The sequence below is a fragment of the Actinia tenebrosa genome, unplaced genomic scaffold (assembly GCF_029948245.1).
Source record: "Actinia tenebrosa isolate PJP-AT-01 unplaced genomic scaffold, QUT_ActTen_1.0 PGA_scaffold0__85_contigs__length_37466705, whole genome shotgun sequence".
In the NCBI taxonomy this organism is placed as follows: domain Eukaryota; kingdom Metazoa; phylum Cnidaria; class Anthozoa; order Actiniaria; family Actiniidae; genus Actinia; species Actinia tenebrosa.
Window position 1 is genome coordinate 19,593,481 of NW_028292569.1, and position 27,575 is coordinate 19,621,055.

At 37.8% G+C, this 27,575-nt stretch overlaps 5 protein-coding genes across 9 annotated transcripts in view; 3 read left to right on the top strand and 2 right to left on the bottom strand.

Moving 5' to 3' along the window:
* Nucleotides 1-1,932, top strand: part of LOC116287024 (uncharacterized) — a 32,723-nt gene extending 30,791 nt beyond the window's left edge. For all 3 annotated transcript variants that reach the window (XM_089034742.1, XM_031693634.2, XM_031693633.2), the window contains one exon: nucleotides 46-1,932. In XM_089034742.1, the coding sequence (XP_088890868.1) occupies nucleotides 46-98 (53 nt within the window). In that variant the 3' untranslated portion in view covers nucleotides 99-1,932. The remainder of the gene's footprint in view (nucleotides 1-45) is intronic.
* A 7,041-nt stretch (nucleotides 1,933-8,973) lies between these two features.
* LOC148913660 (uncharacterized) lies at nucleotides 8,974-11,117 on the top strand. 2 transcript variants are annotated; one of them, XM_089034753.1, is made up of 3 exons: nucleotides 8,974-9,272; nucleotides 9,473-9,698; nucleotides 9,781-11,117. In XM_089034753.1, exons 2-3 carry the CDS (start codon nucleotides 9,473-9,475, stop codon nucleotides 11,115-11,117), a joined length of 1,563 nt encoding a protein of 520 aa, XP_088890879.1. In that variant the 5' UTR covers nucleotides 8,974-9,272. The 2 variants fall into 2 exon arrangements, with proteins under 2 accessions (XP_088890879.1, XP_088890883.1); XM_089034757.1 differs by having other exon boundaries at nucleotides 9,552-9,698.
* On the bottom strand, nucleotides 10,927-13,801 carry LOC148913661 (uncharacterized). Of its 2 annotated transcripts, XM_089034747.1 has the most exons (4): nucleotides 13,504-13,801; nucleotides 13,110-13,303; nucleotides 12,818-12,981; nucleotides 10,927-12,626 (listed from the first exon to the last, which is right to left on the bottom strand). In XM_089034747.1, exons 1-4 carry the CDS (start codon nucleotides 13,517-13,519, stop codon nucleotides 11,444-11,446), a joined length of 1,557 nt encoding a protein of 518 aa, XP_088890873.1. In that variant the 5' UTR covers nucleotides 13,520-13,801; the 3' UTR covers nucleotides 10,927-11,443. The 2 variants fall into 2 exon arrangements, with proteins under 2 accessions (XP_088890873.1, XP_088890871.1); XM_089034745.1 differs by having other exon boundaries at nucleotides 13,110-13,801.
* A 3,462-nt stretch (nucleotides 13,802-17,263) lies between these two features.
* On the top strand, nucleotides 17,264-22,127 carry LOC116287038 (uncharacterized). Its single transcript, XM_089034764.1, has 6 exons — nucleotides 17,264-17,474; nucleotides 17,614-17,755; nucleotides 18,011-18,238; nucleotides 18,981-19,080; nucleotides 19,883-19,993; nucleotides 21,125-22,127. Exons 1-6 carry the CDS (start codon nucleotides 17,403-17,405, stop codon nucleotides 21,204-21,206), a joined length of 735 nt encoding a protein of 244 aa, XP_088890890.1. The 5' UTR covers nucleotides 17,264-17,402; the 3' UTR covers nucleotides 21,207-22,127.
* Nucleotides 22,128-24,656: 2,529 nt separating this feature from the next.
* Nucleotides 24,657-26,720, bottom strand: LOC116287035 (uncharacterized). The gene has a single exon (XM_031693648.2). The coding sequence runs from the start codon at nucleotides 26,556-26,558 to the stop codon at nucleotides 25,590-25,592; it is 969 nt and encodes a 322-aa protein (XP_031549508.2). The 5' UTR covers nucleotides 26,559-26,720; the 3' UTR covers nucleotides 24,657-25,589.
* Between the last annotated feature and the right edge of the window lie 855 nt (nucleotides 26,721-27,575).

A 27,575-nucleotide genomic window follows, 5' to 3' on the forward strand; every position in this document is an offset into this window, starting at 1 on the left:
TCTCTGTTTTGACTGGTTGTTTGCTTTTTTTCTCTCTCTCTCTAGATGAAAGGAACTACTTTCAAATAAGCAACAGTGTTTCAGGAGCGACTGCTTGAATAAAGGATATCTTCTTAAACAAAATGGTCCTAAGGAGCTGTACCTTTCCGTCCATGTATCTGAGTATTATCTAGCGGAAACAAAAGGTTGGTGGACTGAAGAACATGAAAGCTCTGCCTCTTACTTGGTTAGTACGCTTACCCTCGGGCTGGCTGGCACTTATTGTTGTGTTATGGCTGCTCATAACACAGATATTAATGACTTAACTTGCAAATATGAAATTTAGATTGTTATAAATAGACTCAGTCTCGTACAAGAAGTCTTTCTTAGTCTCTTGGCACGAGTTAATCACGCAGCACAAGCGCACGCACTCACTCGCACTCTCGCATTCTTTAATTAACGCATATTTAAGATATACTATACGTGATATCGTTTAGAATAATCCAAGGGCTAAAGCTTGTTTTTTCGTTGTCCTACATCTTCCTTATTTAGCGAGAAACCAGTCTTTAGACTGATTCGAATTTCAGAAAAATAATAAGGCACACGTTTAATAGCCTCGATGAATCTGGGATGCATGTCTGGAAATAACGTGATAATATTAGAGGAGAAAACCTCACTCTTGGGACGATGAATCGTCTTAAAGTATTATTCCCGTAAATTAGGTGTTTTAAAAATGTGAGCTCTAGAAGAGAATATTTGAATATTTTTCGTGGAAAATTTTATAGAATGAAACTATTTTCTTCGTGATTTAATGAAAGAAATTTGAATAAATTAAATATCAATTGCAGTAACACTGGAATACAACCATAAAAAAGAACCTGCTGTAATTGTTAGAAGTGCTTTTCCCTATTAACATGTGGCATTTCGGTTAAAACCAAAATATTTTGTAGTTTTAGGGGCAGGTCCTCAGTCTCTTCTTCGACTGTCTGTCTGTCTGTCTGTGCAATCAAAAAATCATTACGTTCCCAGGGAGCCTAGTTGATACTCGTATTCGTCGCTGTTGGGTCAATAAAAAAACCTACCAAAAGTAAAATTTAGGTGTATACTACATTTGGCTCTTTGACATTCTCGTTTCCAGACCCTACTCAGCCAAACCGTAGCCTACCAAATGAGTAGGGTCTGGGAACGAGAATAGCTCTTAAACAGCCGCGTGTCCTGGGAACAAGAATGCCATGCACTATTGATTTATCGATTGATCTTTTATCAAGTACAACCATTAAGATAAGCAATATATCGTGCGCTTTATTATAAATTTTCGATGTGTATATTATTTATAGAAAATATAGTTAAACGATGGTTTGTAGAGAAAGAATGATTATTTGTACTGCGCACTTCTTACACACCTTTCTAGTATCAAACGAATTATTTGACATGATTTTTATAAAGTAGACGCAGATATCTATCATATTTGGCATTCGTTTTTTATCAAAGAGTTATTGTTTCTTGTCTGTGCTGTAGCTACTGGTGTGTGTTTGTAAGACAACCATACGATCAGATTACTACAGAACGGCACACTGTTATGTCATGTAGTGACACCGACGCATTGTGCATCTTGGTGAAAAGATTTTACATTGATTTTAGCTTTGCACTCTCTCCTCCACCTCCTCGTGGTTTCTATAGCTTTTTTTGTGCCCTACATCTTCAGCCGTGTTTTATTAGAGAACATAACATAGCTAAGCCTGACCTATTTTGTTAAGTTATATGATGACCTTTACCTAGGGGACGGGTGAGGGTGCACAATGCAATATCTACTAAACAGTGTGCCTCTCTGTTGATGAGTAGCTTACCACACCCAGGCATGCTCAATCAGTGGTGTTGGTATTTAAGGGGTGTAACAGACAGACATCTTAAAGTATCTTGATTATAGTGCGGTATTTAACCAAACCATGTAAAGTGGTTTGGACATAGTGTTTTGAATACATAGAATAGATAGAATACTGATCAACACGATGATATTATCATTGTAGGTCACAGTACTAGTCTGAACAACTTGATGGACTGTTCTTGACCTGTTCCCTTGATCATGTTCGACCCAGCTTTGTATAGGTCTATACATCATGATATGGAATTGTTCAAGTTCATGTCTTTCCTTTTGATATGAACAATGCTTTATTGCACTGTTTTTTAATGGGGGGGGGGGGGGGCGTAATCTTAATTTGTATGGTAACCAGGGGGGATCCAGTAGGGGAGAAGCAAGGCCTTCTAGCCTGAAGGATTTCTTCTAAGGTGGCTTTATTTGGAACTCAAACAGCCAAATCACGCTTCTCTCCCTTTTGTTAATTTGCTGGATCCGCCTCTCGTAACTTCAATAAAGAGCAAATTTCTCATGACTTTGAAAAGGTACAGGCTTGCCTGATGACTTTGATTGGATGGGATCATGACCAGCAATATCAACCGTTGCTGGCTTCATTGGTTAATGTCCAGCTTTTCATATTCATAAGAAGTGTGCTCTAACAATAACGTACAATTTTGTTGTCTGATTGAGGTATCCTTAATTTACACATGATTTTTCGGTAATTACTTTGTATAATGATTTTTCTCATCATGATTTGGTGGGCCTTCTGAACTAATTATCTTATGAAGAGATCCAAGTTTGTAGTATAGTTTAATGTAGAGATCATTCCTTACAAATGAATGCATAATATAATATTGAGAATAATATTAATACTGCTAAATTCAAAGCAGATGATTTTTTTACACTGAGTTGTTAGATTTTATACATAGTCAGAGGATATTCTATGTTTTGTAAAAAAGTGTGTTACAATATACCCTGCGAGCAGAGTCTCCTTTTAACTCCTCTACGGGCGAAAAAAGGAGACTGCTCGCAGGGTAGTTACAATAATGTTTGTCTTTAGAATGTACTAATAGCAGAAACAGAATGAAGAATACAAGTAGAATCTCCAAGGCTTAAAAACATACAAAACGAAGTCTTTATAAGAATTTTATCAGTAATATATATATAAATGAACAGAAAAGCTGTATGTAAGTAAGAAAGGTTTGGAAGAGTTTTGTATCTTTTTGGTCACCTAGTATAATGTACCAGTTCTTAACAGGATGTGTCTTCGTGCCTTATTGGGAAATCAGGTCACGTGGTGTCGTTTCTATGGCAATCACGATGACGCAATCAACTTGTACGAGTGTGGAGAAAAACTGTTATAGACCCGTTCTTGCAAGAAAAGTGTGAATTTCAACTTTTTCCGAGTCTGATTTCCAAACGATAATGTCAAGATAAATCGATCGACTGAACGTTCCTTATTTTTGCACAACTTCAGTAATCAAATTCTCTCCTTATACGGTCTAAGTTTTTGCCATACTTGTACAGAGTCGCTCTGCCAGCTATAGCTTATTGCATTAGCGCTTGGTCAGTCCCCTACTTGCAGTGCTCTGCTTGTGTGTTAATTTTCCCGTCCTCCGCCTCTACGTAAAACATTTTGTGCAAGGCATCTAGATTTGCCCCACACTCTCCCCCCCCCCCCCCCCCCCCCAATGTCACTATTTCATGCAAGGCTGTTTGCGGTAAGAGGGAAGACTGACTATGCTTAATTGCTGCTCAAATCAAGGATCTATTCAAGTTAAACCCTGATGTTCCTTGCTCGAGCAGCCGATGGATCGACCTGTTTGTGACTGCCCATCAACCAAAACTCAACGTTTCCACGTGAAAACATGTTGACAGTGGTCTGCTGTTTGAAGTCCTTCGGAATACCTGAGATCTGTCTAGTGTTTTGGACTAGAGGTTTCAAACACGAGATCACAGCAATCGTTCCATCGACTTAGTCTGCGGCACAAGGTCCTTTTTCTTTTTCAAATTTTTGTTGCACCTAAGTCCAATGTCAGTGACTTTTGATTACCCTTAAATTAATATTATGGCTATTTCTTTATCTACTTTTCTTCGTTTACTGCACTAAGCGAGCACTAGGTAATATTGTGGGAATTTCTTTCACTTTCTATTACTTTTGCTAAGATCATGTGATCGCTACCACGTGATGGCGTAGCTGTTACGTGACCTGATTCCTTTGTAACATATCGCGCACTGAATGAATAAACCTTCCTTTGAATAACTTTTGTAGTGTATTTTTATTTGCCCTATAGAGCGAAGCCGCTAAACCCGTGAAATAGTTATTACGCTAATACACAGTATAATTTTAGACTCGAATATGGAGTTTCTCGCGCTGTGATTGGTCGAGAGAACAGTGATTCTGTGACGATAATCACTGCTCGAGTGATGGTTTCCCAAAAATTGCCAGAGCGAAAGTTAATACTAAAACGTTTTTTTTTTCTGACCTGAATTTCGTCTTTTCTCTGAAATCCAAGTCTATAAGATTATACTAAAGCAATCATCTCCCTCAGGCTCAGTGATCATTGCCGGTAAATATTTACACTTTTCCACAGTCTCATGCTCGTCCGTTCCGTCTCCACGCTTAGAGACTGTAACGGAGCTCTGTAACGGTATAATGACCGAAAGGACTTACGGGTCCCGAAAACTTGGACCCAGCGTGATTTGGAAATCAAAATACTTGTCCACAGTCTCTTTCGTTCCAATATTTCCAAGATGGCGGCGAAAACGAAAGAGATTGTGGACGAGTATTTTGGTTCCCAAAGCACGCCGGGTCCAAGTTTTCGGGACCCATAAGTCCTTTCGGTCACTGTACCGTTACAATCTCTAAGCGTGGTGACGGAACCGACGAGCGAGAGACTGTGGAAGAGTCTAATGAATATTCACCTCGCGACTTGGAAAATATTCCACCAATAATCACTTCAAAATTGTCAAATCCAAAAAGTGGTCTATCATCAATGTTGCATTCTTATTGGATGACCTACTACTATTGACTAAAACAATTAGTCCTTAGTGTTACTTTGGATCCCATCTTATTATTATTATTGAGTATTAACCGGAGACCATACTTCCAGACAGAATGCTGAACCGTCGTATGGCAGCACGAAGGATTTACGACTACGCTTTAAAAAACGTTTTCTCCAAAATTTGGATAGGACGAGCTGTAGAAATTTTACTACCATCTAGATAATGTAGAAAGTTTGAAGAAAAAACTTGGAACCGTTTTGAAGAAAACGGCGAAAATGGGATTCTTTGCAAAACTCTCATTTTTGAGGTTTACAACGACAATTAGTAAAAAAACATTTACTCGATGAGTTTTTAAGATTTGATGCTGATTTTTCTTAAAGCTCATCCCGCGCTACTTGGAAATAGATATGTGAAAACGTCAAGGCAATCCATTCGATGGTTAACCAATTTCCTCCAGTTTTCGTTATTTACCACGTGATTTTCGTCATTTAGCCGTCAAATGTTGTGGACTCACCAGACGTAGCATCCCAACTTGTTGTCTAACATGCAGCAACTAGTTTCTTATTTGCAGCAACTCCGCGTCTAAAATGCAGCAACTCGTCTAACATGCAGCAACTCGTCTAACATGCAGCAACTCGTCTAACATGCAGCAGCTCGTCTAACATGCAGCAACTCGTCTAACATGCAGCAACTCGACTAGCATGCAGCTATATTCGTCTAACATGCAGCAGCTCGTCTAACATACAGCAACTCGTCTAACATGCAGCAACTCGTCTAACATGCAGCAACTCGTCTAACATGCATCAACTCGTCTAACATGCAGCAACTCGTCTAACATGCAGCAACTCGTCTAACATGCAGCAACTCGACTAGCATGCAGCTATACTCGTCTAACATGCAGCAGCTCGTCTAACATGCAGCAACTCGTCTAACATGCAGCAACTCGTCTAACATGCAGCAACTCGTCTAACATGCAGCAACTCGTCTAACATGAAACATGAAACTACTATTTGAATTTCCTGACTTTCAGAGGAGAATTACTGAATCGAATTCAATCAAAAATTTGGTATATCTGTCTTTAATTTAGTTTTGGTAATTTTTGAGCAAGAGAACTTGATTTACTGGAAAGAAATTCGTCAAAAAAGATCGAATATTCCGAAGCATCGTATAAAAGAAATGTATTGTTGTTACGTTTCAACTCCTTTATGAGTTTCCGTGACAAGTTAATCAAAATAAACTATTGGTCGTGACATTCGAAAATCACTTAGAAATCCTCCCTTGAAAATCCTTACGAGTTAATTAATATTTCTAGCTCGTGATCGACTGACTTGCAGAACAGCGGTCAACGAAATAGAGCATGCGTAGCATGCGAAGTTCATAACTATGGACTTCTGCTGGTAGACATTAATTTGTCACGTGATCAACTAGCTCCGCCCTCTCTTAATTACTTGGCAACAAAGTGACATTGATTGACAGCTGGCACATCCGCAAAGGTCTCTTGGGGAGGATTCTGAAAAACCCTGATTGACAGCTGCAAAGGTCATCGTTCTTTGTATTCAACGGAATCATTCCCTCGAAATGACCTACTGTATCTATCGGCTATCGTCTTTGGCAATGACCACGTTTATTGAAACAGGTATAGTGTCGGCGAGCGAAAACGGTATGAAAACCCTAATGTGCTGAGCTTTAAATCGATGCTTTTTCGCCGAGACGAAATCTGTGTGTTAATACGCAAATATTTTGGTGCCATTAATCGTTAAACAACATAATTTTCATGTCGTTTAATTCATAAAATGATTTTGAAAATAAAAATGAAATTATTTATATTATACATACAGTCATTGCCATTAACGTCGTCCACCGAAAAAAGACATTTACACATTTTCACATTTAGACATTTAGACATTTAGACATTTAGACTACAAGAAATATCACGTGTTTCCTCGAACGTCCTGGCATAAAACAAACGCTGAAATACCTTTTTCCACCTTAAATCCTCACTAAATGGTCGGTTCATTCTGGATTTTCTATTCACGAGTTGAATTTTACATTCAAAGTTCAGGCTGACGAACACGTGGCAAAGAATGCATAATTTAACACGTGATATTTCTTTTAGTCTAAATGTCTAAATGTGTAAATGTCTAAATGTGTAATGTCTTTTTTCGGTGGACAACGTTAATGACATTGTGTAATCATAATTTTAGCCATTTTATGATTTAAACATAATAATTTGAGTTACATTTATTGTCTTTGAATAATTTTACTCAAACCCGACCAACTGATTATTAGTTCTTATGATTTTACAGAAAGTTTCATGTCCTGCTTATAAGCATCTTCAAGCTGACTTGCTGGGTGTTTACTGCGGCATGATATCCGTACAGCTGGTATCAGCTTTGCTTGTTGTTGGTAACCAGTAACTATTCATATAGGTATAGTACAGATATCCTCTCCAAGGGTCTACTCTAGATCAGTCTATTAGCGGTCTATTAGAGATCTGAGTAGCGGTTCATTGTCAAATGATACGGCATTTGGACTATCTTGAGATTGTCAAGTATCTTCCTAAGTAGCTTGAACTTCAATGCTGTTTTGTTTTGAACAAACAAGCTTTAAAAACCTGTTTCTAAAAGGCTTGTTTAGTATGTCATATAAGAATGGATTAATTGCACTGCTAATGAAGGCAGTATATACGATAACCATCTCCATCGAACGTGATAAATCAATATAGATAGCAACGTGGAAGAGTACTGAGCATGGAATCCAACAGATAGCGAACCCACAAACTAACGATAGCAAACACCTTGTAACATGAATCTCTTTCTTGACTAGAAAAGACCGATTTTGTATTGCATCAGGATTGATTGTTGTGGATGGCGGTGTTGGTTGTCCGGTCTTGACCACAGCATATAGCTTCCAGTAGCAGATTCCAGTCAGTGCTGATGGTAATATTACCAGGAAAAAATGAGAAAACGCCGTGATAATGCTTGATGTTGCATCAGTGCATATGATAAAATACACCACCCTTCCTGGATAAAACGTTGTCTCGATAGCGGAGCTTAAATGCAAAACAAGAAGAAAGACGAACAGAAAGATCCAAACACCGATAACTGTTCTCTTCACTGTTGAGCGATGAAAGTATTTTTTGTAGAGCAATGGCTTGACGACCCAGAAAAATCTGTTGATAGCGATCAAAGAAGTAGTGTAGAGGGAAACGAATGCTGATTGTGCAAAAATCCATCCAACGAATTTGCCAAGCTTGTCCGCGAAAATGTTCCGTCCATTAGCGGATGTTAAGACCGATGTTGGCATCACAAATATCGACAATAGCACATCAGATGTTGCGAGGGATATTAATTAAGTAAAGGCTTGTGGCACTACGGAGACGCGGTGTTTTGTAAAGCACAACCAACACGCAAGAATTACCAACGAAAGCTGTCACAGTAATCAGGATTAGAGTAGTGGTCTCTAGGAGGATTAAGGCAAATGGTCTGTTAGCTAATTCAGAGGTGAGTTTTTCTGTATGTTCTTGGTCAAACATGTCGCTCTGATACTCTATGAAGGTCGATACACAAATTCATTCCCAGCGGAGATAGATTTACTAGCCAGCCGTGAGATCAAATCATATTCACGTGAGGTAAATTAAGTAGGCTTGATAAAGTAAATTTTTCTGTATGTTTATAATTTCTAGAAATCCTCTTGTCCTTCACAGTGAGTCAAGCCTGACGCTAATTGAAATAATTAACGCTAAAGCTAACGGTCTTTGCTTTACCTTTGATGTTAGCCGAACCAATCCGGAGTCAGGTACACAGGTCGGTATTTTTTCCCGCAGACGGCAAACGTGACCACGTTTTCATCGTTTTCCTGTATTTTACTTTACCTTTTATAAAACTTTCTCACTACACACAAATAATCTTTTGTTATTCTACTACTTGGATTCTTTTGCAATTCCGCAGTTTTCAGTAATGTAAAATACTTGTTCACTGGTCAACTGACGTTTGACGTTTGCCGTGAACGTAAATTCAAAATTCTCTAATGTGACGTCAAAGCAGCTCGATCTGGGGGACAAAACAAAATAATTTCAATCTCCTGAGAATTGGAACCTATGGTTTTGTCTCCCAGATTGAGTTGCATTCCAAATAGGCCCTTTGCAGCTAGTGGTCACGTGCTTGGATACCGCTTAGCAACACAAAACTGGAGAGCAAGCCTTCCAGTAAACAAAAGTTGTAATAGGTCAAGCACGCGTGGTTTTATACGATAGTTTCATCGTTCAAAACGCTTAATCCTTTTGCCCTATCTACAAACACAGTAAGATAATCTTAAATTCTCTCCTTTGGACTCGATTTTTGGTTCGAAGTAACGATATTCTTCGCGTTATCGCGAAAAAATTGTCACCGCCGGCCCGCTCGACGGCTGAAAAACATGGCGACTTCGCAAGGTATGTACTTCAAAACTCTCCTTTTTTTTGGTTTCTTTTCAATTATTGGACTTCTAAAATCTCTAAAATAACAGTTTAGATTGTGAATGGTGATCGATTGTAATTGGACGGCATTTTAATGGACGATTTGTTTATTTTTTGTGAGAGTGATTCCACGTCTAAAGTCAAGACTAACCCATGTTTACATATATTCGCTGTAGATGTTAGAACTCCCGACGAGCCATCACATACCAAGAAAAATTCTTCGTACTGATATTTTTATATTTATTTTTGTTTTAGATGAAGTAGAAACTCAAGACATCTCTATCTTTCCTTCCCTCACCTTCGATGATGTAGGGAGCTACGCTATAGAGAAGTCTGGCTGCACAAGCACTTCGAAAGCGTACAAATTTATGGCGGAACCAGGCTATTTACATGACGTTAAAGGTACTTGATAGCCAAAATGTTTTTTCTATTTCATTATGATATGAATGGCAGACAATTCACACTAATTTTTCCAATTTTTTAGTGATATATACCGACCAGTGCGTGAGAGTTAAATGCAAGTGTTACCGCTCAATGAGGAAGTCTGAACCACCGCACATTTTAGAGGTGTCAGTCCAGAACAACAATTTGACATTGCTGTCTGGGCTGTGCTCATGTGTAGCCGGGGCAGGTGGATACTGCCATCATGTGATCGGGCTTCTTTACTATTTAGCCCTTCTTAAGCAACTGGGACATCGGACATTGCCTGATGAGCTAACATGTACCAGCATGAAGCAGCGTTGGAGCATACCTAGAGGATCCAAAATCGCACAAAAAGAAATACAAGACGTGCTAGTGAAAAAACCCCAACTTGGCGCTTCGTACAGTAGATATATCAAGAGTAATTTGTATTCCCCATCTACCCAGTATCCTACCCTCACAAAAGAGCACTTTAACGGCTTCCAACCACCTTATCCTCTCTTTACAACCATTCTGCCCAATCAAGATCAACTTGGCAATATCCCATTTGTACAGAGCAAGTTTGGAAATGTCCCAAAAGGCTGTGTCCTGTCATATCAACAAAAGATGTCAACTGACTACATCATAAATGATTTTACTTGCACTTCTTTCCCAGAGCTTCCCCTCTCAAGTGCAGAGGACAGATTTAATAACAATGTGTCAATCTGTCTTGACAGTCGTCAACAATCTATATTTGGAACATTGTCTGTGACAACAGAGTCATCACTGAGAGTGCAGCAGCAAACAGTCACTCAAAGTCAGAGTGATGTATGGCACCTGCTCAGAAAAAAAAGGGTAACAGCAAGCAAATTTGGCATTGTCGCTCGCCGGGTGTCACATTTTGACACCCTTGTCAATCAGCTAAACCCCACCAGATTTGTACAAACTGCAGCAATGAGAAGAGGCATTGAACTTGAACCACATGCTGCCATGGTCTATGCTAGCAATGCAAAGGGTGGAAGAGTAAACCTCTTCCCATCTGGGCTGATTGTCCACCCAAAGTGCCCATGGCTAGGTTGTAGCCCAGACAGGAAAGTTTATGACCTTGATGCCGTAAATAATGGTCAGAATCCCTTTGGCTTGTTAGAAATAAAGGTCGTTAAAGAGGGGGAAACATCATTTGACAATGTGAGGTATCTCACCAAGGACCAGAACACTAACCAGTACAAACTGAAAACAACAGACATTTATTATTACCAGATCCAGTGCCAGCTTGGACTCACAGGATTAGAATGGTGTGATTTTTTCAGTTACATTGACGAAAATTTGTTTGTTTGCTCTAGAATTAATTTTGATTCAGTGTTTTTCCAGCAAGCAAAGGACAAAGTTGATAGTTTTTTCTTCAATTACTATTTACATTAATACACTAAGATTTTTGTTGTTGTTCTCAAACCATGGCCAGATTTCTTATGATAACAAATATTATATTATTTTTATTAATGACAAATCAATTCATAATCTTAATTTATTTTTTATTATATTTATATCATATTAGTATTATATTTATTTGTGCTATTTAGATTTTGTGTTTGTTCATTAGTTTTTTTTTTTTGAGTTTTCATTTACAAACAAATTGAAATAGTTACAAAAAGCAATCCAAGACACATGATAAACCAACCTGCATTAAAGATTATCTAATGGGTTATGTAAGCCACATTAATCATACATTCACCAACTTCTTACAGACACTATGCCTCATTATTACCATTGGATAAAATAAGTGGGCCTTGAAAATTTGTAAGGAGGCAGGCTACAGTATATAACTGATTGACTAAACCTAAAGTGGACAATGGCACATCTGAATCAAAAAAGTGGTACTCTTTGACTCTTCTTATTGCCCTCTCGACATGAATTCTAAGACTTGCTAGTGTCTTTGTTTTTTGAACATCTGCGGCAGAGAATTGTTCCTGACTTTCAAGAAACGGAGGAATATTTAACTCTACCCGCTTCTCCCTAAGTAAATCTTCAATGTCAAACCCTTTGTCTGCCATGACTGAATCACCAGGTTCTAACAAATCTAGAATGCCGCTGCACCTTGTGATTTCCTTATCACTAATCCCCCCTGTGTAAAGGCTAGAAACGAAGCTAATAGCTCCATTAGGGGTAATGCCTATCAAACCCTTGAGTGTAGTATTACTCTTATAACTAGAATAAAGCTGCGACTGAAGTAGTAGGGAGGTAGGTGTTTGAACAAAAATCTCTGTACAATCTAAAATGACATGTGTGCTTGCATAAAGCTTTTTAAAACCTTCTGGCATAAACCTATCAACATCTTGCCTTGAAGGCCAGATCACTTGACTACCAAGAAGAAAATACAAAAAATTAGTCCATGTGATCAATTTCCTGCAAACTGACGATTTATGTATTCGGAACCTATGAGCTAAATCCTGTCCGAATAGACCTAGTTTGAGGCGTACACAAAACATAAACAATTCATCCACAAGAAGCATATTTCTTGAGTCTGGTCTACTTTCTCTTTCTCCAGAGGCATAACAATATGTCATTTGTGCAGCACATGGCTGCAAAAACTTAAAAAAGAACTGAATATGTAAATAGGATGGGAAACCTGTATAAAATCTTATGATCTCATTGTCTGTGCCAAATCTCTCAAGCCCAAATTTATTAAGTGCTAATTGTTCTGCAGCTTGCCTCTTAATGTCCTCAATTTCTTTTGCAGCTTCAACTTTAACCCTTTTTATTTCAGTGAGGGCAGCTGCAGTTTCATTTCTACTTTGTTCAAGTTGCTTTTGTGCATCTTGGAACTGTGCTCTGAGTGACTGGACTTGTGCTTGTAGGTCATCCATGCTGAAGGTTGTAGAAGTGCTGGGACTATTATCTTCATTGTCATCACTTTCATCTGTCTGAGTGTCTCTGTAAAAAGGTTTTGAAATTATGATGACACTCAGTTCACACTCAGTTCACACTAAATAAAAAATTATAAAAGACTAAATTATTAAAATTATAAAATTATTTTGGTTTAAACCAAAATAAACATCAAGTACAATTCCATCAGTCAAGTCTAAATGAAATGTATTGAAGTAGAAATATGTGATATTCATTACCTATCTACTTGTCGAATTATCTTTCTTCTTGCTTTGGATTTGGTTGACCAGTCAAAGATTGATGGTACAGCTTCTCTTTTTAGCAACTGACGTCCAGAATCAGTGGGAGGATTGTAATCTTCCTCAGTGAAGTGTTTTGAGCACACTCTGGTACTTTTGTTAACCTATTATAAATCAAATGTCCTTTTAATAACAATGTAACTGTATTCAACTATTTTTATCTTCATTACAGTTTTTTAAAGATCCACAGGCAATTCGTATTGTGCATTGATATTGTTAGATTCCTATATACCTTGAAGTGTGGGCCCACATCTCTTCGTATCTTCACCAGCCATTCCTTTTTCAATTGCTCATCCCTTGCACGGCCTGGTAAGCGGTGAAACTTTAAATCAGGATGATATCGAGAATCTCCGTTACACAAGGGAACACAACAATGGTACGAAGAATTTTTCTTGGTATGTGATGGCTCGTCGGGAGTTCTAACATCTACAGCGAATATATGTAAACATGGGTTAGTCTTGACTTTAGACGTGGAATCACTCTCACAAAAAATAAACAAATCGTCCATTAAAATGCCGTCCAATTACAATCGATCACCATTCACAATCTAAACTGTTATTTTAGAGATTTTAGAAGTCCAATAATTGAAAAGAAACCAAAAAAAAGGAGAGTTTTGAAGTACATACCTTGCGAAGTCGCCATGTTTTTCAGCCGTCGAGCGGGCCGGCGGTGACAATTTTTTCGCGATAACGCGAAGAATATCGTTACTTCGAACCAAAAATCGAGTCCAAAGGAGAGAATTTAAGATTATCTTACTGTGTTTGTAGATAGGGCAAAAGGATTAAGCGTTTTGAACGATGAAACTATCGTATAAAACCACGCGTGCTTGACCTATTACAACTTTTGTTTACTGGAAGGCTTGCTCTCCAGTTTTGTGTTGCTAAGCGGTATCCAAGCACGTGACCACTAGCTGCAAAGGGCCTATTGCTGCAAGGGGTCAATATTACTTATGCAAATTTGATTAATTAGCCCACGCTATGGTTACACACTGGAAAAAGCAAATTGAATGTGTGAAAAAGACTCCCAAACTCGAACTAGCTGGCCATTAAAATATTTGGTAGAGATGATAAATTCACAATAAAGATATTCCAGAATTCATGATTCATTTTCAGTAGTGATTTGTTGCGGCTAATTAGCATTGATTGTCTTGATGGCATTAGTCAATATTAAGGCTAATTAGCATTGATTGTCTTGATGGTGTTAGTCAATATTAAGACAAAATTAAAGTCGTGACTGAAAAAGCAAAACTAGAAATAGTAAGGTTATTAACTGTCCGTTAATCAGTTTTTATGACTGATGTATAATGTGGATAGATGTAGACTGAATATTGGATCCCCGAATTGCTTATTGAAGGCCTTGAGGCACGAGGACCACGAGTAAGGTAAACCAAAAGAGACAATTTTCAAGTGATTAAAGGAAGTTTAAGCATTAAGAGAGAATTTTTTTCGTATTCAAGCAGTGAGCGCCAAAATCTATTCTCTTGAAGAAAGGCTGTTGTACAAGGCTAGAATCTTGTTATTCAGAAAGTTTAACTTGTTAAGTGGAGATGACCGATGAAAGTGGGATCAAAGTGTTAACCCAAAGCAAAAATTTTATTCGAAAATGAGGTTTATCCTTCATTCGCTTCTTTCCCATATATTTTCTATAAAAAATGCCTGACAAAACAGCGTTCTAACACAAATGCAACAAAACATCTTTGTACAATTGAAAATAATGCTTCAAACAGGCATTTTATCATAGTACTTCAGTTTCTGACTGTTTAAAAAAGGTTTTGAGTGTCAACCCGAAACGAAAATTGGGATCAAAACTCCACGAAAGTCTAGTTCTGTCGCTTTTTGCCATTATTGCTCATTATTGAAAAACATTTTCTCTCAATTAAAAATGTGGACGCTCATTTTGAACCCCGCAAAGATCTATGTATGTCGTGGCGGAGCAAAATTCTTAAAACAGCATGGAAGAGCGTAAAAACGGTTGACTAGAAACCTTTAGCAAGATGTGCTTGCTAGAGCCCAGCAAACCTCGAACTACAGTTCGACGTCAAAAGTCGCAAGGCGTTATAACATATTTCATGTTGATGGAAGAGTCGCCATATTGAATTGCACTGATACCGAGTGTTTCTCCGTGTTTGTAGGCGTTTTCCGGGTCCCGATACTCTTGAGGCTAAGAATAATAATAATAAAAGCTTTGTTTAATGAAGGTTAATCTTTCAGTCATGGATTGGTTTACAAAGTGCCTTCCTAAAGATATAAAATACAATATAAAAGCTAAGCCAATCAAATATATATTTATAAAATAGCTAGTGGTAAGCGGTAGGCGTAAACCCGATGCTAAATGTTTCTAAATGTTTAAAGCTTAACGTTAAATGTGCCAATAAAGCCTGGCTTCCATTTGATCGCTGCGATCAAACAAAAACATCATCATCTTCAAACGTTTACATGAAAGCTACTTTAATAAAGTATTGTTTATTCGTTGCTTAACAACAAATGACTTCCTGCATGTATGACGTCACCAACCTTAACCAACCGAAATTTTTAAAAGAATAGGAATAATAACCAACAGAAAATAAAACTAAAGGACCCCTGACATATTGTTTATAATTTTAATTCCCCGCAAAGTTAACATTAGATTGTTTGAAGTTATTGAATAGAGGTTTAAGAGTATCGTCAATTAGTATGGAAAACCGATTGCAGGGCCGAAAAAAGAGCAGTTCGTTAAGGATTTTCACGTTACTATTTCTTTATGAAATTATCAGTCTTATTTTTTAAATTTCAAATGGAGGTTAAATTATTAAGAAAACCTTTTGCTTTATTTTATCCCGCTTTAATTTAGAGAGCAGCTGGACCCGGAACTGATATGTCATAACTTGACACTTTTAACAGTTCTATCCAAATCTATCCTTCTGTTAAATTGAGCTAACACAGCTGTTATAATCAAGTTTTTAAAAGTTAATTAAGTTTTTGAAAGTTAATTACTTAGCTGATTGGCTAGAGATAACTAATACGAGAAGTTTGTGCGTGTGTGTGTGTGCGGGCTGAATCATGCTTGGCGGAAAAACCAGAGAATCTGCGTTAAATTTTGTATTTAATATTATATTGATGATATGATTTTTTCCATCTTTACCATCAAAACCTACCTAATACTCAAATGAGAACTACTTTATTTAAAAAACACACAAAAAAACAACTAAAATAATAATAAATCACTTTTATTTAAGAGTCTAGTCGTTCTAGTGCCTTTTGTCGCGCTAACTGGGGACACTTTTCGCTCACACGCACTACCACTACATTTAATATTCTATGCACGCAACTCTCAACTCACATGTTTATTTTTACGGAGGGAGGAAACCGGAGAACCCGGAGAAAACCCTCGTAGCATAGGAGAGAACAACACATCAAACAAACTCAATTCACAAGTTGGACCTCACAGCGGTGAACGGACGACGCGTTAGCCGCGAACGCCACCCATGCAAGATACGTGTTCTAAAGAATTGGATTAAACTTGAGGAAATCTGAAAATATATTACAGGAAGCTTAGACTGATTCTATAAGTCGTATTTATCGCTTCTTTGTGATATCCAGAATAGACAAAAGAGCGAAAACACCGACTTATGGAATGAGTCTAACAGGAAGACGTATTGTTGCGCCCACATCATAAGACTCGTCCAAAGGAGTATATTTCAAATCTTTCCTCCAAGAGATTTTGAAAATGTTTATTTTCTTGCTCGGGATCGGAATTCCACGGAACCTCATTGGAAAAAATATACTAGTATCCAATTTATGGGATATCGATTCATTTTCGTGACATTAATAAAGTTATATATATCTTATATTCTAATAGATATCATATATATATATATATATATAAGAAATCTGTGAATCAATTTTCCGTAAAATAGTGCTCAATACATCGATAGAAGTAGAGCAGAATATTTGTTTGAGAAGAAAAAGTCAAGACAACATTTTTCCCGACAAGCCTGTTTCGTGAATTGCTTCACTCTTCAGGGGATTTAATGATAAGAATATTCGTTACTATCATTTATATAGAAAAAGTATACATAATTAATTAATTAATTATGTATACTTTTTCTATATAAATGAAATTAATTATGTATACTTTTTCTATATAAATGATAGTAACGAATATTCTTATCATTAAATCCCCTGAAGAGTGAAGCAATTCACGAAACAGGCTTGTCGGGAAAAATGTTGTCTTGACTTTTTCTTCTCAAACAAATATGTATATATATATCTTTATTAATCTAAGGGTTAAATATTTCTTTAGAACCTTATGCTCAAAGAGAAAATGAATTTTTTTTCGATCTATTCTCTCGTACTTCCGCTGGCTTGCAATAGCGCAGGCTTTGGGAACGATTCTATGGACGGGCTTCCTGTGTCATACGTAGGTTACCAAGTAAACAACATGGCGTTCTAAGGTTCCTTCAGATTTTTTATCATGTAAGACAGAATGGCGCAAGACTGCCATTAGATTTGTTATTTAACAGTAAGAAAAGAAAGATCAAGTGGTAATGGGTTCTGGTGCCTCAACAGATCGATCAGACATCGTTAGTCCACGGGTCCAGGGACTCGAAGGACAACAAGTGAGTACTTGAAAATTCCTCAAACTTTAAAAGAAGATGTATTGTAGTGTATTTTAACTCTGTTAGCTATTTAAGTATTTCTTCTTTTATCTTATAAAGTATAACGGGTACACGTTTTATTGATATATGTTTTTTCCAGTTAACTTTGGATTCACCAGCTTTGTTGGATCTCGGCCATGGAACGATACGTTATCGCTTACCAGACGAGAAAAGACAACAAGAAGATAGAAAAGTAAAGACTGGCTACTTTTACCATCCAAGGCTGGATGATTACAGTGAAGGTAACGGAGAATACTTCCATTCTCAAGGTTTTTTATTCGCCATGTATCTATAGGAGTATTAATTTTTAAGGCAGATAAACTCTTAAGAAATGTTCTTCCAAAAATTGAGTCTTATTCCTAAAAATTGAGGCATAAAAAATGCGACCCTGTTGACAACTATACTGTCATCTTTTTTTAGGACTAGAAATGTAAAATGAATAAACAAGTCATATGTTTGATTATGAAATTAATGCAGAATTCTGCATTTCTTTTCAGATGCCCATGTCTCCCCTGAGGAGAGGTTCAAGCTCTACTATGTCTTCAAAGGTCCCAAGAAAGAGAGGAAGGAAAAGAAGCTGCACTATGTTTATGCAACCAGTATCAATGCTAAAGATGAAGGCATCAAACACGAGGAATATAGACCACAAGGAATGGGCTATGATTGGCCAGAATCATACCGCAAGGCCAATAATCTATATTATGATCTTATGTTTCTTGAACAAGGTATACATTGATAGTATAGTTAAGTGTGCACATACACATTCAAGAGTTTTTCTAGACAATTGTCCTAGTGTTAGAACTGTTTTCGTATGACTGTGAAAAGTTCACGGCATCACAGTCGCTGCAAGACATGAACTCTTCATCCAATCAAATGCATCACCTGGCACAAACAGGACACAGACATGGTAACGACAAGGAAATGGCACTGCTGGACCAATCACATTGAGAAAGAGAAAAGAAAGCCAATCAAAATTCTAGGAAACATCACGATCGCGGCACGGCACTGAACTTTTCACAGTCATATGAAATCTGCTCTAATGTCATAACTTTATTCATGGTGAAAGTGTGACATAATAGAGTAAAGTGCACCCAAGTAACACTAGAAAGGAATAAATAGAAATATATAGATAGAAATCTAAACAGAAGTTGTAGTGTTGAGTCAAAGAGACTGAATAAAAATATTATGAACGAGTGGCCGGTTTTGAACACATGACCCTTGAATTAATATTGACCAATGCCCTACCAGCTGAGATACTAAGTCAGACTGGAATAGGTCATAGTCTTTATAGTAATGCTTGGAATATTATTGTTGGGTACGACTTAGCATTACATTTCTATATGTGGCATAATAAGCCATTTACACTAACATTTCAGATGATCCTATCCCCTTTAAACAGATGTGTTTTGTGAAATCTGTGTTGCATTTGTCACAATTAATTACCTTTTATTATTTGTGTTATTACAGCTGAGGAAGAGTTTTCAGATTCTGACAGTGAAGCTTCAGTGTCTTCACTTTCAACGACAGCTAAAAGTACAGCTGCCAGTACCACCAAAGACAACATCAGGTAAATTAATTTTTATGATTAATAATAATTTAATACTTATGCACTAGTCAATTGAAACCCCACCCCCGACCCCCACGAAATACCAGGGATTTTAACATTTGAGTCGTGTTAAAATCAGAAATTTTCCCTGGTAGTCGGGGGCATATTCACTGTTAAAACCCCCGCTATTGTGGCCCCCTTATTTTGGTTTAGTAGTCAACAAGAAACACATTTCACACCAACTCCAAATCCTTGTGCCACACAGAGCCAATTGTTGTGTGTTCCATGCACTAAATATTCAATGCCCAATATTTTCATGGGGTCTGAACCTCAAATCGTGCGAAAACGTTTAGGTTTACGTCTAGTCAGCTGAGAATTTAATGGTATTAAATTGAAAATGAACAATGCTTGTAATATTGCGAAGCAGTAGTTTTAATAGATTTATCAAGATCTGATTCTACATTCAAGCTGACCGAAACAACTGAACAAAACCCGTGTATGAGAACCTGGGTTTTAAGAACCTATTAAGGCTACAATTTTAAGAAAGGTTCTTATCAGTGGAGTTCAGTGTAAAAGTGTATAGGTAGAAACTGCTATAAGTTTGTTTGAGCATGTGTTTTGTGTAGAACATACTGCTCTGTACTAGGCTACGGGCTGCCTGTGCTTGGAATCACAATGCCTTCTTGGTATTTTTCAAGATGGCCGAGATCTTGTTTCCAGGCCCTTACATATTCAAACGAGCTGGGATCCCTCATGCATCTATCCACCCATTCTTGCTTCCATCTATCCATTACTTTCTTAAAAGATAAAACTATTTTTACAGGATGGTGTTGAGTAATTCAGAGAATGTTGAGTCTCTTAAAAAGAGACTAGCCATGAAACTGTTGATACCTTCTTCCAACTTCTACATCATACACAAGAAGCGTGAGTTAAGGTATAAAATAAAACTGTCAGCACCTTTGGTTATAGTTCAATCATAGTTAATAGAGGGGAATGGTTAGGAAACCTATTGTTATATGTCTTTGTTCGCTTTTGATGTTGAACCGGTCTTGGCCATGCACAATGTTTGATTTATGCTCATCCGAAATTGCAAAATAAGTAATCATAAACTTTGTCTATGGGATTGTTGGGGAATATTCAAATATCTCTTACAAATCTTTAAGTATTTTGAACTAGCTGCCAAAAGAAAGATTTTTGTCTGTTCACTCAGCCATTGCCAACAATGGTAAAACAATGGTAAAACAAAGGAATGTGCATGGTCACGCTTGAAAAAAGTGAACAAAGACCTATAAAAATAGGTTTCATAACCATTCCCCTCTAACTATGGTGCAATATAGAGTTAGATTTTTATGGATTCATTCCATGAAGCTTGGAAAACTTTACAGCATTCAGTTTAATTTGAAGTTTAATTTAAATGTAATCATTTACTAGATCAACCAAACAAGGTCCTATCCCAAGGACCATGGAACACCCTTGAATTTGTATATTAGGAAATCGCAAAACCTCAAGTATGAGTGATGCTTTAAAAATTCTTGTAATTGCATGAGGCTTTTATGCAAGTCCAATTGAAAAAGTTTCAAAACATTATGAGCACCTGTATTAATTATGAACTGTATGAAAATGTTGAATAAAATTTGTAGTACACAACAAATATTGAAAAGACAATTATTATCTGTCTCTTTTGACCAATTATTTTATTCAGAAAAACCTAAATAAAAACGAATAAAATGCATAAAAAGATTAGTTTTAAAGGTTTTGGTATCATATAAATTGTCTCGTAAATTAAAAACCTAGATATAAATTTTTCAATATGTGGTATCCATAGCAACTTAATAGGTACTCCTATGGAGTAATAGTAATGACTAATTATACTCCTCTCGACCAATGAGAATCAAGTAATGTTGTTGAGTGTCCTATAAAGTAATTGTAAGGTTACATTGTATTGGGTTAGTGATTTGGAAAAGGGCTCTCTCCCCCACCACTCCCCCCAGCATCCCCATCTACCACTTTGCACTCCCTGTTTTCTTGTCACTCATTAATGCATGTATGTTTTGCCTTTGTTTAGGGATGATGACGTTATTGGTGATTTACGGGGACCAGAAGAAGGAACATGGAGGAAGTTTGCTGTAAATTTACATCTGACATAAAATGCAAAAGACAGCGTAGGATTCCAATGTAGTTAATGTATTATAACAAGGCAAAGGTTTATTACTTTATGCTACAAAAAGAACTGCAATAAACCCTTTTATCTCGGGCATAATGATTTTCCATTTCAGACCATGTGTCATTCACTAGAGTATCATTTCTTTGCTTAGTGGTTACGCATGAAAAGATACATGAATATGAATACAACTCAAACAAATAATCTTATCCTCAAGAGGTGGTCTGAAATGGGAGAACATTATCAATGCCTAAGCTATAACGGTTTGTAGATATTGTACAATAGGGAAACATTAATTTACTCAATTTTCATCCTGTGTATATATATATAGTTTTCAAGCGTGTCGAATCTCATCAATGATCGTGAAGAAAAAGAGGCTCGTTTTCTTCTTTCTCCAGGGAATAACGAAAAAGGGTAGTTTGGGGTGCTTACTATTTAGCCGGAAAAACCGGTTGGAAAAACAAATAGTAAGTGACTGGCATTCGTATGTGCTATGGTATGTGTCTTACAATTGAAGTAATCCACGTTTCCCACTCTTTTCGGTTCTTCCGGTAGACGCGTGTACTATTTGCCGGAAGTCAAAGTTTCCCGCTCTTTTCTCACAATTAGCAAACGAATTTCTACTAACAGGATGTATTAGTTTAAATGGTAAGCACTCCTGCTTTCATTGTTTATCTGGGTACATGCCACCCTCGGGTCCAGAGGTTATGTATTTCTTGCTCCGGCGTTTGCTGTTTTGACGAGAAGTCACGCTCGCTCGTTAAATGGATGCGAAACAGAACCTCTGGAACCCAGGGTAGGTACATGCACTTGAGCAGCATGTTCAGCATAGTCATAGCACAAAAAGTGTAGTGTTCTAGTTCTGTGACATCAGTTTAAATTCGAAAATAAATCTATTTTTGATTCATTGTGTAGTATTATGTGATGGTATAGCCTGGGAAAACCGCGTCTTTTGCGACTTTGATCTTTCTTATGCACCAGTCATTTGACATCCCCCCACCCCTCCCCCCCCTGAAGCATACCCGGGGACTTCGCTTTTTCCCTCAGTGAAAGTTAATGAAAGCCCCGCTCCATGGGGAAGAAAATAAAAGTGAAGTCCCCGCGTCATCTTTTGAGCAGTTTATTTTAATGTCAACTGGATATTTCATATCTTTTGCAGCAGAAATGTGTTCGCCGACAAAGAAATAGATTTAAATGTTCAATATTTATTCCATGTAGTACCAGCTTATTTTCTTCCCTTTTTGTTTGTCTTTTTCTTTTTCTGTCTTAGTTTTCTCTATGATAGAATAGAATGAAAAGCCATTTTCCGATCGATGGCTTAGAAAAACAATTATTAAATGCGATGAAAATCTTCGGTTGGGCTTCACGAATTTGCAACGTCCCCTGTGATTGGTTAGGTTTGGGGGGGGGGGGGGTTGGGGAAAGGTCATTGTTTTCTATTGTTCTACACATGTGTGCCCTCCAATAGGATCACATCTTGCAAATTCGTGAAGGACAACCCAAAATCTTACCGTCTTTGTCTCACTCTTATGACTATGTAAACTCACACGAGAAGCTCACTCTGTCCCAGTCCCCAAAAGGGAAAAGTACAGTCCCCGGTCAGTCCCTGGGTTGCAGCCGAAGCTGTGAATTAAAGCGCTGTCACAGGGATTTGTGTTCCCCCGAGTTATGTGTTCCCCCGAACACTGAGCACTTGTGTTTTGTGTTCCCCCCTCCCCTCCCTATGAAACATCTTTTGACACGATTCTCTCCCCCAGGTCAAGGATGCTCTATAAATGATTGGTTTTCGGTTTACAAACCGGCTAAATCTTAGAATTTAAATTCTAAGATTTAAATTCTAAATTTAAATTCAACGAAATTCTTTAAATCTAAATTCAAAAAATCATGGAAGCTTCACAGTATGATAATGTTTTTAACTATTTATCCCGAAAGGAATATCCTTCTGATTTTGTGAATAAAGAAAAATTTGTTTTACGGAGAATGTACAAGAAGCTCTCGCTCGAACGGAAACTCACCAGCATCGTGTACTATGGTACGTAGAAGGAGTGGAAAAGAGAGTGGTAATCAGAGGACGTGAAGAGAAGCAAAGGGTCTTTGAGGAGTGTCATTCATCTGTTTTCGGCGGCCATGTAGGGCTAGATAATACAGCAAAGAAATTTTGCATATCTGTATTTTCATGTATTTTGCCACGAGACCAAGAAAAGAACTCGCTTGATTTATTAAATTCGGTAAATAAAATTTTATCTCCTAAAATACCAACCGCAGTAGAGGATCACGCGGTTATAAAATGTACGATAAAGATGTACGATAGAGATAATCCATTTATTTTTCGTTTTCAGAGTAATAGTTCTCTTTTTAAAATTAAAACATGTCCTTCACCTGGGGGAGAGAATCGTGTCAAAAGATGTTTCATAGGGAGGGGAGGGGGGAACACAAAACACTAGTGCCCAGTGTTCGGGGGAACACATAACTCGGGGGAACACAAATCCCTGTGACAGCGCTTTCCCCGAACACCAGGGAACCAAATATATGTGAAACTGGGGTGAAATCCTCGCTATGCCCCCGGGTATGCCTCGGGGGGAGGGGGGGGGGGGATGTAAAATGAATGGTGCGTTAATCGTTCTATTTTTACGAGCGGTAGGCACTTAATGGCGGTCCGGTATTCACCCGCAAAAAAATTTCAAAACAAGATAAAAAGAAAGTGTGAAAAAATTTAAAAAAAACTCATTTGGCGTCGGAAATTCGGTCTGGATAGGAAGAAATTGTGCCTCGGCCTTATTAAAAACAGGGTTTGACCTAGCGGCCTCAGTCTGTACGTATATTCAATATCTCGTAGCCAATCAATATCCAATAACAATAACTAGAATTTGTGTTGATTGCTAATTCAAGACAAAAAATCGTCGTAATAATGATATTTTGATCTTATTCGTTATCTAACGACGGTTGGACTAGCCTTCTACGTAGACGTTCTTAGTGTCTGTCACGCAACCTTCCACTCCCCACGAACGTGTGCTTGCTTGAGCAGAACATTCCGTTTCAATTGTTATCATGGGCCAATCGAAAACGACTAATTGTTTGTCGAGTAAAATTGTTAGTCCAATGAGTCTTCTAATTGTTAGTCCAATAAAAGAAAACTTTATTCAAGAAACAACGCATTGCTTACTCCTGTGGTTTTAAACCACCAAAAAAAAAAAAAAAAAAAAAAAAAAAAACGACGAAAGAGTGAAAGTTTTTCGAAAAAAAAAACAACATCGCTTGCTAAACATTGGTCTCGGGACCGAAATATTTAATACATCTTTGTAAAATAACATTCGTTTGCACAAATACGAAATTCTACAAGCGAAAACATCGAGAGAGAAAAACAACAACATCGACACATAGTGGTACGGCTTGGTAAGTTAGCGATAAACAGTTGGATGATTTACAAAATTCTCGTTTCTGAATCGTAAATACTTCGATAACTTGATTCTGATAAGAGCTCAGCTCATTAATTTTGAAAGTTTTATTAATTTAATTTAAGCATTGCATATACACTTCTACGAGATACGTAATAGACCGTTTTAGGATTATTGGTTCCTGGTGATTGGTCAATTTTTGAAGACGTTCGTGTGGAGGGAAACGTTGCGCAACAGACACTAAGAACGTCTGAGAAGGAAGCTACGGTTGGAACTCCACTGAATAAATATGATGCACTGTCAATGAGTGACCATCGTCGTCAGGTATATTTTTGTATCGCGATTCTCCTATAAATTTTGTCGGGAAAGAGAATTTTGCGCGAGCGTGTCTCTCTCCTCTGATATAGACATGGTGGCCAGCCAACTACTGAGCGCGTTATATTTCAAACATTTTATAATTGCTTATATATAAATATCGAGATCCTATGTCAGCATTGAAGCGTGCTTAATTAAAGAATTGGTATGCTGGGGAGAACAGAAGCCCTCCTTTAGTACTGATAGATGTCCAAGGCAGGCCTATGCTATCACCTGTTGACCCAAATGGACTGTCTCTACCATCCCTTTGTTGGGATCTCCTAGACATTTAACTCTTTGAATATCCGGCCTTTTCCCAACTATTAAACAACCCTCTCTACTATCTACGAGTCTCCCACTCCCTTGTAGGCCGGCGCTGGACATGTGTGTGATGCTTCGTTATGACTCACGTTATCAATCAACTTAGACTAATTAACTAATAAACGGCAAAGCGCCTTAATAAAGTCAACGTTCGAGTTCTGCCAACCTTGCTAGCTAGAAACGTTCTGTCGGTGCAAAAGATGTTAGGTGATAAGATACAAAGCTGGTGTGCCGTACAGCCATCAGCAGTCATCTCCTATGTGTTACAAACTTGAAACGTTCTTTCATATTATTATTCATCAGCGGATGTAAAGGGCACCTCCAGGATTTGTTATATGTTGCTGGTGATTGGATACAGAATCGCTACCACAAGGATCATGGGTAGGGTAGCAATTAGCTTTGTTCCCATCCAGGATAAACTGTGTACCGCCATTACGTGTCAGAGCTAATCCACATGCATGTGCAATCAAGTAATCTGGTGCAATATTCGTGCAGATTGATGTTATAGCCTTCACAACTCGACAGGTCGTAGTTCCTGATCTCCACTCCACAAGGCTCCCGGATCCTTCAACACAGGAAACCCAGTTCGTGATATTGGGTGCAAGAAGGAACTCGTTACCAATCTTCTTCCACAAAGAAAAATCCATGGCCGAGCGAATAGACTCACTTAGAGGTGTTACGGTCGATTGAGGTGACCAGTTGCTTGATGACCAATGAACAGGCCAGTTGGGGACCGGAGAAATGCTGTTTGCGTATGAAGCGAAGTTATTGAACTGAGTAAAATAATAGCTGTACACTAGTGTCCAGCCTCCTCCATCGGTGTTCATCTCGCAAAACACCCGAAAAGCGTCAGAGGATGGGTCATTTATCTTCATCCAATACACACCGGACTTCGACTGGTTGATAATGTTCTTTAACCATTTGCAGGATTGTATTGGATTATCTGGCACTGAACCGACCTCATCTCGCAATTCCATGTACATCATGTTTGGATGACTAAGAATCTTCTTTGGGTGTCTTGTCTTGGTAGAGTACTTCAGTTCACATGTCATGTCTGTCAGATTCATGTTGATGCTTGCACAAATGATGTTGTCCTCACACTTTCTGTAACATGCAAAGATAGTGTTTACTTTGAAGGACTCAAGAATGAATCCTTGCAAGTACGTCTTGAGTTCTGTATGGCTGGTTTCGGCCCACATGGAAGCGTAGGTGACTTTGTGCTCCAGGAGGAAGAAAGCAAACAATAAATGAACCATTACCTTTGTCATGATGGCTTTAACACCTGTTAACGGAACAAAAGGCTCATAATTCTTAATAATTTGAAGAACTAATAAAAGGTAGCATATTCATCCCTTCCACGCGAGACTGCCGATGAAATATTGGGCGGCAAAATATAACAAAACAAGACCAATATAAAAATGGGCGCTAGTAATGCCCGAAAGCTCAAAAATATAAATTATTATTATATAATTACCAATGAAATATCTATATTTCTCCTTTTCGAAAAATTGATATCTTCACACGTGAAAATAAATCTTCTCGTGTTGAAAATCTCTCACTCGTTCGCCGCGCTCACTTGTGAGAGATCTTTTCAACACTCGAAGATAAATGTCGTATCTCCGCGCGCCCATGTAATATCCTCTATTTATTATTTATGGTTGAAGAAGCACAATAAGTTTATAATGGTGACACTAATTAGCCATTCCGAGGATGAGGGAATCGAGTTGGCATCGCAGTGCATTGTTGGGATACTATAGGACATATTTCCAAGATGGCGTCTATTTCGCCTCTTAGAACATTCCCACGATGCATATCTTGAGTTGCAATGCCAACTTGATGTGTCTGTAAGCTCGAAGAAATAACTCTAGAACTCTGAATCAACCTATTTATTTAGCCAACAACATGGCGTAGAGCTACACGAGTTTCGATGTCTAACATACTACTGCGCATGCGCTCAGGTTACAGGATGATTAATATTCATAAGACATAACACAACTCGACCCAGTTTTTCCCTCAAACACAGATGTCTAATCATGATGCATCCCTCAAAACAAACTCGACGAAACCAACAAAGTTTTGCTTGGTTAGTCACTGATCATCGTGATGACGTCATTCGAATGTTTCAATTAGCAAAGTTAAGTATAAAAACTAAAATTTTTATTTGAACTTTTTGATGTTCTTATAGTTTTATAAAGCAAATATTGTTACCTCTATCTTTAATAGAGGATCGGCAAAACGATAAGTAATGTAACACTGACAAAAGCAGCAGACCACAGGTAGTCCAA

Bases quoted from the DNA above. Each gene is read 5' to 3' on its own strand.
- LOC148913660 (XM_089034753.1), top strand. From the start codon at position 9,473: ATGTTAGAACTCCCGACGAGCCATCACATACCAAGAAAAATTCTTCGT. The intron at 9,699-9,780 runs GTACTTGATAGC...CCAATTTTTTAG, and splicing joins CTATTTACATGACGTTAAAG to TGATATATACCGACCAGTGC.
- LOC116287038 (XM_089034764.1), top strand. From the start codon at position 17,403: ATGGGTTCTGGTGCCTCAACAGATCGATCAGACATCGTTAGTCCACGG. The intron at 19,081-19,882 runs GTAAATTAATTT...CTATTTTTACAG, and splicing joins ACCACCAAAGACAACATCAG to GATGGTGTTGAGTAATTCAG. The intron at 19,994-21,124 runs GTATAAAATAAA...GCCTTTGTTTAG, and splicing joins CACAAGAAGCGTGAGTTAAG to GGATGATGACGTTATTGGTG.
- LOC148913661 (XM_089034745.1), bottom strand. From the start codon at position 13,385: ATGGACGATTTGTTTATTTTTTGTGAGAGTGATTCCACGTCTAAAGTC. The intron at 12,982-13,109 runs GTATATAGGAAT...GATTTATAATAG, and splicing joins ATGTGGGCCCACACTTCAAG to GTTAACAAAAGTACCAGAGT. The intron at 12,627-12,817 runs GTAATGAATATC...ACCTTTTTACAG, and splicing joins ATAATTCGACAAGTAGATAG to AGACACTCAGACAGATGAAA.
- LOC116287035 (XM_031693648.2), bottom strand. From the start codon at position 26,558: ATGACAAAGGTAATGGTTCATTTATTGTTTGCTTTCTTCCTCCTGGAG.